Source organism: Eurosta solidaginis, chromosome 5 (assembly GCF_040869045.1).
Source record: "Eurosta solidaginis isolate ZX-2024a chromosome 5, ASM4086904v1, whole genome shotgun sequence".
In the NCBI taxonomy this organism is placed as follows: domain Eukaryota; kingdom Metazoa; phylum Arthropoda; class Insecta; order Diptera; family Tephritidae; genus Eurosta; species Eurosta solidaginis.
In genome coordinates, this window is record NC_090323.1 from 136,299,323 (window position 1) to 136,320,724 (window position 21,402).

Here is a 21,402-nt window from a genome sequence, read left to right on the forward strand (position 1 = left end):
ATTCACTTTAGACGGTTTTTCAAATTCCCGCTTTATTTTTGTTCTGTTTGCATTGAAATAATGAAAGTTTTGAAATAAAATATTAAAACTCAAGATTCGTTTGCCCCATATTTCAATCACAAGAGGTTTGCTCGGCTGACAAATTTTTTGACAGTTGCAGCCATTTTGATAGGATAAGAACTGAACCGACCAATTGCTTAAAAGAATTTTTTTAATTTTATGATGAATTTGATGTCATGACCTATTAGTGTGGCTGAACAAAGGTTAGGTTGAACTGAGCAATCTACGAGAACCTCACATAGACTGAATGAGTCCGTAGTATTACCAGAAGTTTATTTAACGGCTAAGCTGAAAAACTCTATCAAAAAACAGGACCTATGTTGTAAAATAACTCCGACCTCTGGCAAAATCTAGAAGCTTTCTAGGACCTATGCCACTTGCTGCTTCTAGATCTGAGAGCTGTATCACTCCTAATAGCTGGAGTCTTAGCCTGACAACCGCAATGTATGAGCACAATACGTGCTGGATCGTTTCTTCCTCCAACCCGCACTTCCTACATCTGCTATCACTGACCAAGCCTAATTTAAAGCTGAAATATAATTTTATGAAAAGTACGAACACCAAGGAATCTTGCACCTTCATAAACCTAGGAAGATACGAAACCTACACCAATTTAAAATTCACCTTTCACTTCCATGACTACTTAAACGGAAAATAGCTTTCAGAAATTTCAGAATAAAAAGGTAAATAATTTCTGTGTACAAAACCGCTCAAAAGCTTAACTCTTATGTAAAATTCAAGGCCGGAATATAAAGTTCTAAGACAATAAGCCATTTTTTTTGTCAGTTCATTGCGGCTGCTGAGTAGAGTCCGCTGCCAGTTCGTAATCGTCGTATTTCAAAATATTTTTCAAAAATTTCCCATTTCAGGATTAGCACAAAACGCCCTTTTTCAGAATTTGGTTAAAGGACGCCTTATCTAAGAATAATTTTCATTAACTTCCTCTTATCTCAAAATGCATTGAACTTATGCTCAGATAGAGAGTTTTTGAGACACATTTTGAAATAGTACATATATTAATGAATAAAATTGTGACGTACGACATGCTTCAAACAAATTCTGAAAGAATGACTAAACCAACATAACTCTTTATCAATCCACGAAATACTTAGTAGAAAATGAATTATTTCCCCGAAAAACTTGTTGGCATTTACAAATTTACTATAATCACTAACATACTTCTTAAGCTATTTTTTTACTACAATTTTCGCTGAAGGGGATTGAATTATTCCTTACATCGTATAAGCAACCCGCCCAAATTTTCCAAGTTGGGAGTGTCAAAACTCTGTCATCATTGGAAAACAAACCTGTAGTAATTGAATTACGCATTTCCCCTAACTTTATGAAAATTTTTAGGAGAGTTCATGAAAATATTTTCAAGGAAAATCGCTACTTTGAAGTCCCTAAAGTCTTATCTCAGCTATCTATAGCGCACCAGACACGCTATCACTGCGGAAGAGTATGAACATTTCTTCAAAACTCTTGGAAATCGGTTCTTAGTTGGCAGTGATTACAACGCCAAACACACCTTCTAGGGCTCTCTAACTAAAACTATCGCTGAAATCCGACGAAGATATGGCTGAAGCACTTTAACGGGTGTATCCAACAAGCGGCATGGGACTCAACTCCCACACTCAGCAGGCAAAAAACCATAGGCGTTATCCACGAAGTAAAAGCCAAGCTTAAAGAAAAGCGTATCGTACGGAAAAGGTGGCAGCAAACCCGGCATACCGATGACAAGAAACGGTTGAAAGAATTAACTAACTTAACTTAAATCCATCCTCAGTAATATTGATGAAACAACTGCAACTGAGTGCTCCCTTTGGAAAGCGACTAGCAAGCTAAAGAGGACAATTATCTCAAATGCACGTATTACTTACTTAATTGGTGCTAAACCGTCTAATTCACCTATACGAATGGAGAATAACGAATGGGCACAAAGTTGAAAAATCAAATACTTTCGCATGCCACCTAAAACTAGTATTCACTCCGCCTGATATTGAATCGCCACTAATAACAACCAAGGGAGTGGAAACTACCTTAAGTCATCCATATCAAATGGACCCACTCAAAAAAAAAAAACGTTATCGTCACCTTATCAAAGGCACTATTCTAAAAAATTTACTCCACGAAGGCATACAATTCCTGACACAATTTTTTAATGCAGTACTAACGACTTAATTCATATCCCCACAGTGGAAACTTCGCAGATGAAAATGATTCTGATACCCGGAAAGCCAGCTGATACATTTGCGTCGCACAGACCTATTAATCTGCTGCCTATCGTCTCAAAAGTCATGGAAGTTCTCTTCCTTAAAACACTCTTGCCCATAATAGAAGAGCGTAAAATTACACCCAATCACCGTTTGGCTTCAGAAGAGGGCACGGAACAATTGAGCAGGTCCACAGACTCACCGAGCAAATATACGACGCTTTTGAGAAGAAAAAAATAATAAAAAAAAAATATTTTTAGTTAAACGGTTTTATTGAAAACAATACTTACATGAAGTAATAATAATACTATAAGCTAGAAAATAATTAGGTAGGTCCTAGGTAGTAGTCATCACACTCCTTCTCAAACTAGGGCGTTGATCACACAATTAAATAAAACCATTGGACGCTTCAAAATTCTGTTGATAGTCTTAAGTAAGACCAACTGAAACTTAATAAGGTTATGCTACTCCTGACATTTTTAGAAGAAGGAGTCACTATAGGCACGTTTGCCGATGATACTGCGGTGCTGGCCGTGGACACTAACCCCAGCGTGTCTTCACTCAAACTCCAAGGAAGTTTAAGTAAAATTAACCATTGACTAAAAAATGAATCAAAATCCATTCAAGTAACGTTTACTATCAGACGTAATACTTGCCCACCCCTTAAACTCAACGATAATAGTATACCACAAAGCGACGAAACAAAGTACCTTGGTATGCACCTCGACAGAAAATTAATTTAGAGGACCCACATATTCAACAAAATAAAAGCCCTTGGTATCGAACTAAGAAATATGTATTACTTATGAATCGAAATTCACAAATATCAATTGATTACAAAGTCTTGCTTTAGTCAGTCATCATAAACCTGATTTGGACATATGGAATACTACTGCACCAAACTCAAACATAGAAATTCTCCAAAGATTCCAATCGAAAACCCTTAGAATAATTACAAACGCACCCTACTATGTGACTAACAACCAGCTACACCGGAATCTAAAGGTTCCAACTATAAGTGAAGAAATCAAAAAGTACTCACCCCAACCCATTAATTCTAGCTCTATCAGAAAGACCAAGTAATTTCTCGCGCCTGAAAAGAAAATCAATCACAGATTTTCAACACTAATGAATCCTTAAAAAAAATGGATGCACTACTGAGAGCAATCCATCCATGCTCACCAAGTTTATTAAGTTTTATTAATTATGAATTGCTTTTTAAAATTTTTAGATGTATATGTATACAGTGCAAAATATATTGGATTCTAAAATAAAAAAAAAACAAAGGAAAATCGCTAACTAAGCATCTTTTTAACAACAACAATTTGAATCGTTACAAATATGTCTGCCTCTTAGGCCTGCGATTGTCTTGAAATTTCGACTCAATATGCTCTGGATCTAAGTACCAAATTTCAAAATGATATCTTCAACGGTTTGCAACACGTTTGAATTTTCTTCTCCCTAATGACAGCAGTAAATGGCGGCCACCGTGGTGTGATGATAGCGTGATCCGCCTACCACACCGTATGCCCTGGGTTCACACCCCGGGTAAAGCAACATCAAAATTTTATAAATAAGGTTTTTCAATTAGAAGAAAATTTTTCTAAGCGGGGTCGCCAATCGGCAGTGTCTGGCAAGCGCTCCGAGTGTATTTCTGCCATGAAAAGCTCTCAGTGAAAACTCATCTGCCTTGCAGATGCCGTTCGGAGTCGGCATAAAATATAGGTCCCGTCCGGCCGATTTGTAGAGAAAATCAAGAGGAGCATGACGCAAATTGGAAGAGAAGCTCGGCCTTAGATCTCTTCGGAGGTTATGGAGCCTTACATTTATTTATTTTTTAATGACAGAAGATATCTATCTCTATTCCCTTATGTCATTACATACAACCGTTGTCCAATCAAAGTTTTAATAATTTTATAAAAAGATGATTGTGGCTATGAACGGACCTTGGTCCTTCAGGCAGGAGTAAGTATGACTGTGCGCATAATATCTCCACCAAATTGTTTTCCGATGCGTCCATTATTACCGGACATCAGCGAATAATTTTTCTTGAAATACTGAGCCTATAAAATTTTGTGTTTGTTGTTTCCAATACTTTAGGCCGATTTTTCGACCAAATTAAATACCATCTTATTTTGTTTTCCCTGTTCAGCAGCATTTTTTATTGTTAAGTGATTCTGCAACATCTTTGAAATAATTTAAACAAAAATCAGAAACCGTCGTGGTTACCTCTGAGGAGATTTAAGGCGAAATTCTCTTTCAATATGCATGGAGCTTCACTGAGAAGCTTTTCATGCACTTAGAAAATGCACTTGCCTAAAATGAGAAACAAGTTTTCTAAAAAATGTTTCTTCTAACTGAGGAAAATTTCAATGTAATGAGTATAAATTTCTTTTTTTAACACGCTTATATTAGCTTCACTTTTATGTGCGCTTGTCTTTAACTCTCTAGGCTAGGCGAGCAAAGGAGAGTTAGACCCATCTAGCGGCAGTGGTTAAATAACTTAATAGCGGAGACACGACTCTGTGCTAAGGTGCTATCAGCATCAAATATCTAAGGCCCGGTTTTTCAGTACAAGTTCAACTCTGTTTGCCAGTTAAACTACGCTTAAACTTATTCTGCAGTTTTTCACTCTACATTAACTGAAGTTTAAGCTAAGCTTAAGCGGCCGAGCTGGCAGGGTGAAACTCTAGTAAGCCTATCAGTTATTTGCGTTCGTACGAAATGGCGTCCAATATACCCAACAAGCATTTGGACTTGAATACCATTAGAGCTCATGTTGATAACTAGCCATACTTCTAAAATCTCAAGAACTGTTTCGAAACAGTGCCTCAACTCGCGAATCATAGCGTACTCATTAAAAGTGGGAATTTTTTTTAAAGCAAAAAATGATATTACTTAAGTTGAAAAAATTTAATTAACAACTTGTGGTTCTCTAACTGGACTCAAACGTAAGATTCCATAATACAGTATTTTCACGAAAATAAAATGAAATATGTAAAACTTATAATAAAATAAATAAATGTGAGGCGCGATAACCTCCGAAGAGATTTTAGGCCGAGCTTCCCTTCCAATTTGGGTCGTGCTCCTTTTAATTTTTCCTACAAATTCGCGGGTCGGTCCCTTGTTTTATGTCGACTCCGAATCGGCATCTGCAAGGCAGATGAGCTTTCCTTGAGAGCTTTTCATGGCAGAAATACACTCGGAGTGCTTGCCAAACACTGCCTAGGGGATACCCCGATTAGAAAAATTTGCTGCTAATTAAAAAACCTTGTTTCTAAAATTTTAAAATTGCTTCGCCAGGGGCGTGAACCCAGGATCTTCCGTGTGGTAGACGGAGCACGCTACCATCACACTACGGCACCTACATATATAATTTATTTTTGATTAGATACGCTTCATTGCTGCTATCAACCAGGTTTATATTTTTCACAATAAACAGCTGTTGATTTTGATGCTACCACCTTGGAGATTTTTTTCAACTCCACCTCAAATCGATATACAATGTAAGATATCAACTGGAGAAATGTCTTGAATATTCTTTTGAGAACTGTACATTTCTAAAAATCTCTCGAAATTAGGATAATAATTGGAAAATATTAATGCCGTTGGAGATCAACTCGAAAACTTTTAATTTTACAAAATGTCTTAAAGGTTGGATAGCGATTGGAGTTTTAAGTTGGATATCAACTCGAAAACTGTCTGGTTTAAGAATAATTAAATATTGATGTTGGATATCACTTCTGGAACTAGATATATATTTCGCTGGAGAATTTTTATCCATGTTTGTTGGGTAAGCAAAATCCAACTGTCGCCGTATCTACAAATTATCTAGATATGTAATAAAAAAACCAATGTTGCCGCACAAAACAGCATACCCCAAAGGAGGCCTTAAACTGTGACTGCAAAACTGCTCAGTATTTTAGCTGGAGTTTAAATTTGACTAGAATTTAAGCAAACTTAGTTTAAGCTTAGCTTAACCAACTGCTGAAAAACCGGGCCTTAGTGGATTGTAGATACTAAAACTAAAAAGTAAAAAAAAAAAAAAACCAAAAACTTTAAAAGCGAGTTTTTTTACTTTTTTTTCAACTACAATTATTATTTTATATCAAGAATACTTGATTGAATATTTCTCACAATATTTACATGTACGTGTTAGCTCAGTGAAAAAGAGTACCCGACAGTAAAGTTACACAACTAAATTTTTTATACAATTTTCTCCATTTTTACGAAATTTATTCAAATAACCAAGGAAAACAAAACATCCCAGCTTCAGAGAAAACTACTTGTCAAGGAGCAGCGTTTTTACGGCGCAAAATCCCATTTTTCCTAGTTTTCATATTTTTTGGAATTTTCAGCTTTACATTTCGTTAAGAATTTCATGAAAACCTCGCAGATAAAAATAGTTAATGACTCTAGTATCGTTTTCTATTGATAGCTAAGATTATTTACATTTATTGGAGCTCTGCAAGTAAACCCATCCTCGCTGATTTAACCTTCCGACAGAAGTTTCTGAAACAGTATTAACGGTCGGTTGAATATTCCAATTTACAGTTTCCGTCATGACTAATTAATAAACGTTAGAGTTGTTTTACTCCAATTGTGGTTTTTTGTTGGCAAAGGATGCAAAGAAGACACAAATGAAGGCTTTAAGCAGAATGCAACTTTTCATTGCTTAGCAATATTTTATAAACCGCAAAATTCAACATCTTCGTCCTAGTTTCAAATTCCCAAAGGCTATACAACCGAAGTAAAAGAATGTACCGTTAGCTGTGGAATGCTAAACTATAAGAGCTTTCCAGAATAGACATACGTAGATATGTACAATTGTATCTAGCTTAAGGTGGCCCTTATTCCAACCATTTTCTTCTCACGTTACCCTCTATCGCTCTTATTATTTTAACCAACTGAGGAAAATCCCTCGCATGAATTTCATATATTAATTTTTACTCGCAACGGAATCCCAAACTGGCGCCCAGGGGTTATGCTGGATATGTTTAGTGCATGTCTAAAGGACGGATTGTTCCCTTTTTACATGGAAAAAGCAGCAGCTTGTGTCAATTGGTAAAGGCGAAGGGGACCGGAATCGCCATCAACATACTGGCCGTTATACATTCTTTACACAGCCAGACAACTTTTTGAAAGGCTCCTAAAACCTCATGTCGCAGACGGCGTAGAAAAGCAGGAGGACTACCACACAGGCAGTATGGTTTATGGCTTCAGGCCCGGAAAATTCCCTTTAGGCGCAATTGAAGACGCCCTTACAAGCGTAGAAATAGTACTGCGAGGAAGCTCTAAATCGAAGCGTCCTTAGACGTTTTCATTAGCGCGGGATGGACAAACACGCTGGCCGCTTCAGAGAAGCAATTCCTAAAACCAGAAGCTACCTCAGTTATCGTATTCTTATATATCAAACTTCAAAGGGCTCGCGTACTGTGAAAGTCATAGGCGGAGCAGCACAGGGATCAATTATTGGTCTTTACTTGTGGAACGCCAATTACGCTAAAGTTTTTAATCTTGAAATGCCGGATGGTTCATTCTTAGTTGGATACGCGGACGAAATTTGCTGCTGTCATTACAGCCCGAAACACGGAAGAAGCCATAAAGCTCAATCTAGTCGTGATACGCACGAAAGGGTGGCTAGACCCGTGCGGACTCAAGCTGGCAGCAGAAAAACAGAGTAGATTCTCCCTACAAAGAACATAAACCCCTAGAAAATAGGTTTCAAATCTTCTCCGAAATTATAACATCTACGAAAGGATTAAGGTTTGACTTCCCACTAACATATTGGGCGCAAATCCAACATGCGAATGAGAAGGCATCCAATGATGCATCATTGCCAAGCAGGCTGATGGCAAACATCGGAGGACCAACAGAAAGCAAAATGAAATTGGTGATGAACATCACCCTATCCATAACACGTTGTCGCTGTAAGCTTCTAACAGCGAACAGCAGCTCTGACAGTAGCCTCCGTTTATCGCACTGAATCAGGACCAGCCGTACAAGTAATTAGTGAAACAATCCCTATCGACCTATTAGCGCCGCAAAGAAAACCGTTGTGGGAAACAACAAAGCAATGGGATCAAGAGCTCACAAACGTCCTTAAAAAGGAGAGCAGGGAAGAATTGTTCGGGTTGTGGCAAGAACGGTGCGAAAAATAATATCGAGGCACGCGTACTTCCAAAAATATTTGGCCGGCAATTGCTGAATATCGATAATGTAACATCAAAAATGCTGAGCGGTCCAGAAGAGTGGCAACAAATCAGAAACTTTGTAGAAACCATACTCCGAGAAAACAAGCGGGACATGGAGCAGAGACAACAGAAAGCACTTAAAAAACGAAACGCAAGGACCACGAGCACATGGTTGCTCCGGCAGCAGCTGTCATGGTGCTTTAGCCATTTTCCATAATAGCCAGCCAAAAAAAAAAACATCAAAAAGAAATAAAAAATATATACTCGCAGATTTTTGGAACAAATATCTGGACCAATAGATAGCGTATTTTTTTGTTTTGTAGAATATAATACCCTCAGTGTATTTTACAAATGTGAACAATAAAACTTGAAAACTTGAGGGTAAACCTAATGCAGAAACTCCATGGTTGAGTCCGAATTTACGTTGCTCGTACAAACAAACTTCATGCTGCCACTTGTGCACCCTTTTCTTGGCAACTTTGAATTTTTGATGTTTACTAATTCAATTTATTAATTTGTGCACTTTCCGTTTCTGTTACAGGTTTTGGCTTCGTAACATTTCAGAGCGAGGATGTGGTGGACAAAGTTTGTGAAATTCATTTCCATGAGATCAACAACAAAATGGTGAGTTTTTGCTTAAGACTTTCTTTAATGCCATCTTGGCTAATTTTGTGCTTATCGTATATCCTGCTTGTGAAATATTAAATCACGAAATTTGTTTTTCTTATTTGTTCTGTTTTTGTTTCTAGGTCGAGTGCAAGAAGGCGCAACCTAAGGAAGTTATGCTGCCGGCTAACTTGGCCAAGACGCGTGCTGCCGGCCGCTCTGCATACGGTGAGTTGGTAGTTTGGGATGGTAATTCCAACGGTGGCGGTTTAATTAGTAGTACATTTGCCACTGCAACACACCATAATATTGCTGGCGCTGCGGCTGCTACCAGCACGGGCGCACACCACCACCACCATCATCATCATCATCCGGTGCATCCACATACTGGTATATTTGGCACTTCTAATGTGGCCGCTGGCGCTGGTGTACCTGCAGCATCCACTTCGTTACGCTATACTCCTTATCCCATACCTACACACTTTTCGGCTGCTGCAGCCGCAGCGGCAGCTGCTGCCAATCACCACCACCAACAGCAACATCAACAGCAACAACAACATCAGGCTGCTGTGGTGGCGGCGGCAGCTGCACAGCAACAACAGCAATCATTAGCAAATGCGGTTGCAGCAGCCACCGCAGGTGCCACACACACACTAATACCACTTTCTGCTACCACAGCAACTGTTCCCCCCGCGGCAGCTACTCCATCCCTGTTGCAGTATGCAGCTGCTACAGCAGCCGCTAACCCACAAACAGCTACACTTTATGATGCTGCCGCAATTGTCGGCTACAAACGCTTATTGGCTGCTGCAGCAATCGGTGGTTTACGTCCCCCTACACCGATAGGTCACCTAACCCAGCCAACGGCTACACAAGTACGTCCCACACCTTCGGCGACACCGGCCGCCACTCTCGGTTACCCGTTAAGTGATTTACTCTCTATGCAAGGGCTGGAAATGCCAACAACTGCTACACTGTACCAGCTGCCAGGCGCCAATACGCTCGGGATCTGACCGCCAACGGCAGTCATAACACAGTTGCCACGACCCCAGTAAACAAAACAAACTATGACACACACAAAATATCACAACAATAGCTTAACATTAAACGAATTTCAATGTCGAATCTTTTGCATTTTTGAACATTTGCTGCGCAACACACAAATAAAAAATACAATTTACACGATTGCTTTTCAATTAAAACCAACAAAGAGTAGGCCTAAAGTTGTCACATAAACACCCACAGCAAAAATATACATACTCACATTTACATATGTATATGTTTGTGTGTGTACACAATTCCTCACGATATTTGTCGAACAAGGCATTTCATTTTGCAATTTCCCAAGTGAAAGCCATTTTACACTTTGCATTAATTGAACGCAATTAACAGAATTAAATTTTTTCCTGAAACGAGAAATCGAACTGTCACTTTGACAATTCACAAACTGTCAGCTTTTCAAACAAGCAAAATATGACTATATGCTGCAAAATGTAATATTACAGACATTAATTAATACTAAACCATAAAATACAATAACCTTTTGTGTAACTCACAATTTTCAGTATCACTTACACACTCATATCAGTAAATACATGCATACAAGCATATTTGAGTACACACACTTCCAACAAAACATTTAGAGCGTGACGTATACTTACGTGAATACTTAAGTATGTATTGTAAATATATTTAAGTATGTATGTATATCTTAGCATTTAGTGGAAATATATTTGTAACTTCCGTAGGATTAAATCGGAATCAACTGACAGCTCTAGCGCTGTAATGCTCAATATCAGAATTGTTCACATGCATATATATGAAAATAATTAGTAATATAGCAAATAATTATAATAATAAATCATTTCAACAAAATGAAAAATTATCTTAGCTAAATTATATATTCAAAAATGTTTGACATAATAGGTGTATTTGTGCGTCCACAGTTGAAGAATAATGCTTCGGCAACCGTAAAAGTAAAGTCTGGTCTTAAGTTTTTGTTTTGGAATAAACACGAAATTTAAAGTTGCAATAAAAGAAGAAAGTGGCTATGCGTTCGGAAAAAAATTTTTTTTTTGCTCAGAAGAAATTACTTATTTGAAAAAAATATTTGTGATTTGATTGTATTCGAATTTCATTTTCATTGTTTTGTATTAACAATGTTTCGACCCATTCAACTGTCATCAAATTCCTCTTATGGGAGTCCAAGGAAACTAGCAGTTTCAACAGGGGTGACGCATTTCCGTTTGAATCGATTTCCAGATAAAGGCCTCAAAACGAATAAAAATAGCCTTAAGAAAAGACCAAAAGAAATTATATTAATATTTTATCAACTGAACTCCAAAATGAGGAGTTCCATATCAAAACGCTATATATGCACTTGAAATTTTTTTGGATTGGAAGAGTAAACTCAAATGAATAAAAATTACTAAAAACGTGGGAAACATACAAACATACGCGGGAAACATGCGGTAGGTTTCCTTTTGGATCATTAAGCTAACGGTACACAGCCAGAGTATATTGAGTCAAAATTTCACTGCAACCGCAGGCCTAGATGACATGTCTGAGCAGAACTCCCAGAGTATATTAATTTTGTTCGCATAACGGGCCTCGTAACGGCATAAGCTAATCGAGATAGATATAGAATTATATATATCAAAATGGTCTGGCCGAAAAAAGAAATTCATTAGCCATGTCCGTCCGTCCGTCTGTCCGTAAACACGATAACTTGAGTAAATTTTGAGCTATCTTAATGAAATTTGGTATGTAGGTTCCTGGGCACTCATCTCAGATCAACAATCCCACTTTTTCGATATCGAAAATTTCGAAAAACCGAAAAAGTGCGTTAGTTCATTACCAAAGACAGGCAAAGCGATGAAACTGGTAGGTGGGTTGGCCTTACGAGGCAGAATAGAAAATTAGTAAAATTTTGGGCAGTGGGCGTGGCACCGCCCACTTTTAAAAGAAGGTAATTTAAAAGTTTTTCAAGCTGTAATTTGGCAGCTGAGTATGTAATGTTCGGTTACACCCGAACTTAGCCTTCCTTACTTATTTTTATTTTATCTTTGCCTACATATTTAGGCAACAGTCTTCGCTTTCCACAAAATCAATTGAGATATTCATCTGAACATGGTTATCAACTTATCTGTCTAGGAGTTTATATTTTTTACACTGGAAGCAAATAATTTTTAGCAGATCAGTTGGTAACAAGCTGAGGGGAATACTCAAAATGAAAACTTGTTGACAAAGTTGACGTGGTTTGACTCTTATAAATCGAATTATATTTCATGGTATTTTGTTTTCGTTTGGATGAAGCATTAAGTCGCTACAAAAACTTTATGGAACCTCACTGAACGTTAACGAAGCTATATTCTATATTCCGATGTAACCCCGCGGTATGAGCATATTTGGCACGTGGAATTTGTTTAAGGTTTGCTTTGCGCTATCTTAAAGTTTGCATTGGAAACACACACATACATTATATGGGACACCTAGAACAAAACAGCGATTAAGTCAAAAAGTCGCAAAGTCCAAAAAACGCGAAAAACTGACTGTCCTTTCCATTGGCGCCAACGCAACATTTTATTGTTTACGAAGTCTTTTCTCGCCTACTAGTTTAGATTTAGTAGGTATTGAATTATGAGGCCCGGAGGTACTCATAAATTTTGCGTTACTCTAAATTTAAGATTTTTGAGTTACCCCCCTATTGATATAGGTGTGCCATATGTAGTTCACCGAGACCAACTCAGCAAGAATGCTTGAGTTTTCTTACATGCCATAGGAAAAGAGGGAGATATTTTAGTTAAGATAATACTTTGACCTGGTGTTAAATTAAACAAAGTAATTAAACATGTTTTTAATCAAATTACTATTACAAAAACACGTCTGTGTAAATTTGGGACAGAAAAATGTAATTTTATGGGAATTGGTCAAATAGATCGGCTGTTTTTCTCTAAGGAAGTAGGAGCTTTTAATTTTAAATGCAGTAAGGATAGGGGCTACACATGACAAGGCAAAACCTAAAATATTCGCTTGAGAAATTATATTTGAATAAATATAAACTCAAATTCCAAAAAAAAAAAAACAAATTTTGCATCTTTTACTAGATGCATTTTCTGCGAAGAAATATGCAGCTGCATTTGCTCTAATACGAAGCTTTTCGATTAAGCTATATATAAGAAAACCTTTTAACAGAGTCCGTCATTAAGTTTTGTAATATATATTGTCATTTTCGTATTAGGGGTTACAAGTTCATTTGAATTTTGAACTATGAGAGCGAAATGTTTATTAGTAAAAAAAAAAACTGGGAACAAAATCTTGAGATCAGTCTAATGCAAAACAAAAAATTTAATCCCCATATTTATTACTGAAAATTGATGTTTTTTCCAAACAATCTTACCAAATTTAAATAGCAATTTTAATAATAATAATTAGGTCTAGATACATAATTCAGACTTATAAGCATACATATATATATTTATAGTGTATAAATAGATGATAAAATATTATCAAATGCCTATATAGTTCATAATTTTGGAACTTAGCACTCAATCTTTATTTAAAGTTTAAAACATTGCAAAGTAAAAAACAGAAAATGATCTTCATACGATCAAATAGATAACAACCAAGTAATTTTATTTTAGAATCTCCTTAGCGGCACTCTGTCGGCTCTAAAAACTTTAATATACCAAAGTAGCAAGTAAAAACAAAATTATAATAAAAAACTGTTTAATGGTCATAGTAAGCCAGATATCATATAAAATTGTAGCTCTTAATTGAATTGATTAAATTATAAGTTAAAATTTTAGGTACTTACGTACATACTAACTAATGTTATAAAAATTTTAAAAATAGGAGGCGATTTATAACGTTTTAGCTGACAATGTCTTCAATCGCTTACAGTTTTTTCTGAATTCTCTTATTATAATTTAGAATGATTAAGTTGAAAAATTAGCTAACTTCGTAAAAATGTTATCCAAAAAAATCTGTAATTAGAACTAACAAATTCGTTTCGAAAGTGTATAAATTTTAGATATCAAAATGTTTATTCCCGCCGCATAGATTGAATTGTCTTTCAAATACAAAATAAGATGCGCAATTTAAAAGTTCTTAATTTCAATATATAATACATTTTTTTTTATTTCGCCACTTTAGTTATTTGGAATACTTGTGCAGTTTTTTCCAATAACAAAATGTATTGTTATTATAATTCACTAAGAAACTAATTTTGCTAACTAACACACTTCGAAAGCTACGAGAGTGCCCATCTCTAAAATCGAGCTGCTAACAATATAAGAATCGACATAGATTGCAAGTCGATTAAACTACAACGCTTATTATAGTAAACATTCATATATGGAAGTACACTATTTACGCATCTACACCGTGAACTCCAACAAAATCAAATACGAGCATGGCATACATTTATCCACTTAACTCTATTTGCCAAATTAAAATGCAATTGTGTCATACAATCCACATATACATACATATAAATGAACAAATCCATGGCGCAAATAATGGAAGCAAAAGCCAATAAAATAAAAAAACAAAAATGCAAAAGGAATGTGGTTGAAATAAGTGAAACGATTACACGCAGCACGTGTGTGGGCAGGCTCTAAGACACGTTACTCTGTGGGCGCATTTTAAATGGAATAGAACAACAATGTATGGTACAGGTATATCGTTTTGTAGCAGTTGTAGCGAATGCAAAAACAATGATACGGAATAGTATGGCGTAAGGAACTACGATAATAAACACGTGCAGAAACGTTAAATGAACAATCCTATCTGATAGTCCGGAAATGTCTATTGGTCAACGTATTAAGCGTTTTCTTCTTGAAATGGAAACGAAATGTAGTTGAAAGTGCATACGTATATTTATCAGAATTTTCTTTTGTATTTATTTTAAAACCTTATACATTTTCATAAAACGTTTAGCTTGTAGTTGTTTAGTAGATTATTTCTTGCAAAAAGTCTATTTGACAGTTTTAACATTTACGTTTTATTTAAGGAAAACCAATAGATTATTATTTTTTTTTTTTTGGTTCAGTTATTTCGAATACCACACTAAGTAGTGTTTCTTTCTCTAGCCTTAGACACGCTAACGAACAACGTGCTGGCAACGGGGCGTATACGTGACATCGCACTTTGGCGTGTTTCTCACCAGCACATTTTGTCCATCTGCGCACGTATTAGCCATCGAAGATCCACACTTGTGTTCCTTGTGGGTGTGTTTTTTTTTTTTTGGTTTTTGTATATTCTAGGATATAAGACGAAATGCATAGCAATATAAAAGCAACATTTAATGTAAGCAGTGGAAAATTAAAGTCCCTTTTTTAGTCATTAGTGAATATCTAAATATATAGAAAACATAAATATCTATAAGAACAAATACATGCATAGATACATAGATTGTCATAGCAACGTCGTAATCGTAAATTCAATGTGTATTTCAATGTTTAGAAATATTTTATTAAAAACTTACTTAGTATAACTTTTATTTGGTATTTTTCAATTTTCAATTAAATATTTATATATATTTTATTTATTAGAATTTAATATCATTCAATGTGTGTGCATTAGGCACAAATATAACAAATGTGTAGGAACAAAAGCGATGAATCCAACAAGCGACTAGCGAACACGAACAACAACGTAATAGAAAATTAGCTGTTTTAATATATGTAACCTAAGATCACGAAATTTATATAATAGAAAACCGTTAGTTTTAGTTTTACACATGATAAAGTTAAAAACAAAATGATGCAGTGAAAAATAGACGCTGAATACCTCACTGCATTTCTTATTCTGCATATTTTTGATTTGCTTCTCGACTTGTACATTGGATAAGTCAGACATATCTAACAATGAAGACAGTCCATTTACACATTTGGGGTGTCTAAATTTATTGATGTTTGCGTCTATTTTTACATGTACAAGAAACAATAATTCTTATACTCGGGGCGAATTGGCGAAGAACCAGTAGATTAAGAACTTTTTCGGACCGTAGCTGTTTTTTAATAAAATGAAAGTTTTTTGTGTTTTTATTAATGAGGGAATGTTAAACACTTTGAAGAATTTTCCATCAACTGTTGGCTTGCTAGAAACATTTAATCGAAAATTATAATTAATGCGTTATGAGTAATTACACTAAGCACGTAAAGAAGTTGATTTGGTGAATTATGTTAGGTGAAGAAAAAATAATTTTTTTTGTTGCTAAAATCGGTTTGTTCTCAGAAATTCTTATAAGAGGCGCAATATTCATAAGGAAGTTTGTTATGGCTTTTTTAATTTAGAAATTTGTGGTACTATTCCGCCAAAATATAATTACAGCTTTTTTGTTATTTGAAAAATAAATGTAAAATTAAAGCCTTAGATAAGATATTTAATATTTTACATGTGTTTGATAATGTTATCATGCATCTAAATCTCCCGTGGCTTTTTTGTCCTAGTTCGATGAAGAGCTACCCTGTAGGGAGAATCACTAGTTCAATACTGATACGCTTCTATTGCATTGGGATCCATTACAAGTCTGCCTTCTACCTCTTTGACATGCTTTCAACCGCCAAAGTTTATTGGAAACCGCTGCTATCCTTTGCTGTAGTTCCAAACTAGATAAAACCTCTTCTTTAGAACAAGTTGTTTTATTAGCATTTCTTGGATTAGCGTTAGTAGCGTTAGTTGAAAAAGCGTTAGTATAGATCTACTCTGCTTATTGGTACTATTTTGATAATTCAGAACAAGTGTTAAAAGTGACAGTTTAGATAAAAATATAAAGAAGAATAGGTACAAATGACACAACGTTGCCGTTTCAATAAGTTTTGCACTCTCTATTGCCTAACTCCAGTTTCAAGAATTAGTCCGCTTTTACTTAGAGTCGTTCAAATATGGTCTAACTTTTCGTTCCTTTTTTCTGCAATATGCTTAAAAGACAAATTTTGAAAACACCTTTCCAAATGTGAAACTGCTAAATAAAATGGACCACCAGGAAACCACAAGGTATTTCGGATTCCGGAGATTGCTCTCTGAAGGGAAGAGCTCTAAAGTGTAGATAAAGGAGGCATACTCATACGCGAAGCTCCTTTAAGCGAGTTGGAGCTTTCTTTACGAAATATATGTTAAATATGGAGCATAAAAGCATCAGCTATGGACTCTCGCACCTGAGAGAATCTAGTTACTGTTGAACTAAAACTTTTTTGATATTCAAGATCTAGTTCTGAACTGGAAATTAAATATCACTGTTATTAGCTACTGACTTCCCTACGAGTTAGGAGCGTGATAGTATCGGCATTCCTAGATGATTATTGGCTTTTGGAATAAGACCTTCGCATACATAATATGTTGTTGTATTAACGACAAAGGCACTCCCCAAAGGTTTTGGGGAGCGTTATCGATGGTGCCCTTTGCCGGATATAGATCCGGTACGTTCCTGTAAAAAAGGACCCTTAATTTACTAGCCCGACCATCTCAGAAACGATTAATATGACCACATTAAACTTTCTAGGCTATCCCGCCCCACCCGCAAGATCCATGTTATTACTTGGACAATCTTAGCCTTTTTAGTTTTTTTTTTCATAGTGGACTAGGGATCAACATATTTGAAAAAATGTTATACCTAGTGCGGTACATTTGAAATTTGGTACATTCATAGATAGATTTTTGTCTTTTTTAAAAAAGCAGGCTGAAAGTTAAATTGTTGTACTTATTCATAAACGAATTATTAAGAGACCAAATTTTAAAAGCAAAGAATTAAATCGAAAGTTTGTGCTATTGGAAAAAAAGAACAAGATAACCTAATATTTTCTGATTCCCAAGTGCTATTTGTTTTAAAAATAGGACGTGTTCAAAAAGCAATTGTCCCGTATACAGCCTGGGTTATGAATGAATGAAGGACAAACCAAATCTAAAACCGCGACAATAACAAAGTAAAATAAAACTCCAAAAAATACATTTTGAAATGCTTTATAGTATGGTAAAAACGAAAAGAATACAGTCCGGAAAAGATCCACTTAAAACTCATCTCGACTTAGCTTTTTGTCATAGTTAGATACTCTTATATATTCATACGTATGTAACAGATTTAATTAAATATAATAAGGCATTTAGTATAGACTATAAACTAACACTTAGAATACTAACACTAACATTTTAATAATAAAAATGCACATAAAAATATATCATACCAACCTATTTGAGAGCCCAACAAAGCTTCCTTGTAACAAATCTCAAAATAATTTTCAATAATTATTCTCTGCATAACTAATAGTGTTATTGCTGACTCACATATACAGAACAATGTGATAAGTAATTTGTAAATGAGAAAGAGTCATATGGAAATGAAAATAGTCAATTGTACTAAGTGAGGAAGCATCAAATAAAAATTTGAAAGCGTAGTTTGTAATTGTGAATATAAAACTAAGCTATATATGTGACAACGGTCATATGCTCTAAGGATAATAACACTTCGTGGGAAATTTCCTATGCTCCGACTGACATATCTAGGAGTGAGAGGATATCAATTCTCTACAACAAACGTTTTTCAATGGTATAGTAATGTGTCCCTACACAATTGTTTTTACTTTTCAGCATCGATTAGGATCAACATTGATGAGCACAGTCTTATATACAAACTTCCGTTTAGCCATTTTAAGCGTCAGTTACCGCTGAGTCGATTCTCGAATGATATGGCCGTACTTGCACACCAAAACTGTGTCGACTAAATCGTTCGCTTGCTCCTCTCACCGTTGAAAAACTAATCTGTATGAAGCCACGCATGAGCTTGTGCTAAACGGACCCCTTGTCAGACCGTGGATGACACATCAGACACTGATATCGCATCGACTAAATGAATGTGCGGGCGTCTTGCAATTACAAGTGAAGCTTTTGAATATACAGTTTACGCTTCTTCGTCTGCTTCTGTTACTGGCAATCTAGAGTCTCTTTCCTCCTCATCTATCCCAGACATTTCATTAGATAGAACAGCTTTATAAAACCTGGCGATCTCCAAAGTATTTTGTAAGAAGTTTTTCAACATTGCTAAGTTTAAGCAAATTGATCGAATTTCTACGATTTCAGGAACAATCATGTGAAGGGTCCGTCCCTTCTTCAAGACACTTTTAAAGTTTTCCAGATCGTTCTTGTAATGCAATTCCCCGCTGAATAAAACATTTCCAGTTTTGCACCTCTTCAGCAAAAACCGCTTCGTGTTTTTGAAAGAAAAGTGACATATTCCGGGAAGATACGCTGCAATCACTCCCAAGATGTACCGATGTAACAGTAGCATTTTTTGAAACAAACTCCAAATACGTGTCTGACTGCGTTATAACTTCCATCTTTCTGATATCTTTTCCAAACTAGTTTTCCGCCCAGTAATAAGAAAACGCATTTTGTTGAGTATGTATAGACTGAGGGGTTCCCTGAAAAATTTTAAAATTGTATAGTTACAATTGCCTGGTGTAGTACGCCGTTTGGTCTGGAGCCTTAGGGAGCAAGAGACCTTTATGACAATCGAAAGATAGTGTTATTTAATCAGCTGTGGCTTCTTTGAGCAACTCAAAAAATGCATTTGCTCTTAGTTTATAAAAAGCAGGTTGTACCTGGTATTAAAAATCATTCGGAAGTATGACGACTTCAGCCTATCCAGAGGCCAACACTAATCATTGTACATTTTGTCCATTTTTTCGACAGATAATTCCGAAGATAACGTCTAACTGAGGAAGATCGACAATAATGAGATTCAATACTTTTAAATGCGTTACTAAATATCTGAACAGCAACTTGTTTTCCTTCGTATTGTGCGCTTTTTCTATCACCTCCCCTCTTCTCTAAAGGAGCGTCTCCTTTTCTACACGCTTCTATTAGATTCACTTGTATATGTGCTCGTTTGTAACTCTCTTGGAATATCGCGCAAAGGAGAGTTAAACCCATCTAGCGGCAATTATTGAAGTGGTTAAATAATTAGCTAAAACAGGAATTGTGCTTAATAGCGAAGACATGAACATCTGTGCTACGGTGCAATCAATATCAAATATCTAAGTGGACTGTAGATACTAACACGGCACCGTATTTGCGTGTTTTTTAGTTTTTTAAACTATATTTATATTATTTAGAAAGGATTTCATGATACATATATGTAAGACGATGCTTCGTAATATTTAAAAATAAAAATAAAAAATAATGGAATATCATTATGTCATGTCATATGACAAAACGGAAATTGCCGACTTTGATTCTCAACGGTTGATGGAGATTGCCGTGTTTGATTTTCAGCAAAACTTTTCGTGGCGTTCTACAGGGGTATAATGCCTCTCCTTATTCTAGTATTTGACAATTTATTATTGAGAAGAAAAAAAATTAACAGCTTGATGTGTCTAACTAAATTTTGTCAAAAAGTAGAGATTGCCGCCATTGATACTAGGCTCCTCATATGAAAGCTGGTAATTGTAATCATTTCATCAATATGACCTCAACAATGGCTGTGTTTTTTTTTACACGCGTATAACCTATAGCCAAATTGATTTGCGATGAATAGTGGACACACATAGGTCATAGAAGTGGAGAACAGTGTCAAGATAAAATGAAGAGACACATTTCAATTGCAACTGAGTATAATGCATACCGAAATTGAGCAGTACTAATTTTATGCAATTTCATAAGTGTATATAAAGTTATATACTTAGCAGTTCATACAAAACTTAAGTAATGCGCGTAAAAAAAACACAGCTAATATTTGCATTTAAAGTTCAATCGCACTTATTCAGAAAAATGCATTTTTCTGCTTCCCAGTTCACGTTAAAGTAAATTTTTTTATACAAAGGAAAGCTTTGACGGATATTATCAATGATATATTTTTTAGTTACATTTTATTACTAGATACTTCCTAATTAACACATACGAACATATCTAAATGGCACTAGCAAGTTTTTTGTTTAAAAATAATTTAAGTAATAAAGTTGCTAAGAAAATACTTTTTTCATACAAATGTTTTTTTTTTTTAACTTTAGAATCAATGTAACTTTTGTACTCCGCATAAACATCGTTATATACATACATATATAATTTGTCCATATCTAACGTTTCACAACACGAAAAGCTACTAGAGTTTTTCTAACGAAAAATATATATTTATAAAACAAATAGAGAAATGTATTCTAACTTGCTGATCTTTTTCTATTTTATCCTTTCTAAACAGATAATATCATGTGGGGACTGGGGACACTTCCTGATGGTAAGTTTAATTAGAGAGATAAATGCTTACCTTTGACCAACCTTTTTCCATTTGTAAAACACTTTTCATTTATACACGATTTCCATTTACATATCAACCT

General features: G+C 35.5%; 2 protein-coding genes across 5 annotated transcripts in view; both read left to right on the forward strand.

Annotated features, from left to right (window-relative positions):
• The window catches only part of Rbp6 (RNA-binding protein 6), a 1,756,398-nt gene that overhangs the window by 1,634,052 nt on the left and 100,944 nt on the right, over positions 1 to 21,402 (forward strand). For all 4 annotated transcript variants that reach the window (XR_010953559.1, XM_067788144.1, XM_067788145.1 and 1 more), the window contains 3 exons: positions 9,009 to 9,091; positions 9,217 to 9,301; positions 21,267 to 21,302. Coding sequence is in view for 3 of the 4 variants with exons in the window: in XM_067788144.1 (XP_067644245.1) it covers positions 9,009 to 9,091; positions 9,217 to 9,301; positions 21,267 to 21,302 (204 nt within the window). In the remaining variant the exon portion in view is untranslated. The remainder of the gene's footprint in view (positions 1 to 9,008; positions 9,092 to 9,216; positions 9,302 to 21,266; positions 21,303 to 21,402) is intronic.
• On the forward strand, positions 9,320 to 10,307 carry LOC137252905 (ice-structuring glycoprotein-like). Its single transcript, XM_067789040.1, has 3 exons — positions 9,320 to 9,340; positions 9,408 to 9,447; positions 9,512 to 10,307. The coding sequence occupies exons 1-3, from the start codon at positions 9,320 to 9,322 to the stop codon at positions 10,084 to 10,086; spliced, it is 636 nt and encodes a 211-aa protein (XP_067645141.1). The 3' UTR covers positions 10,087 to 10,307.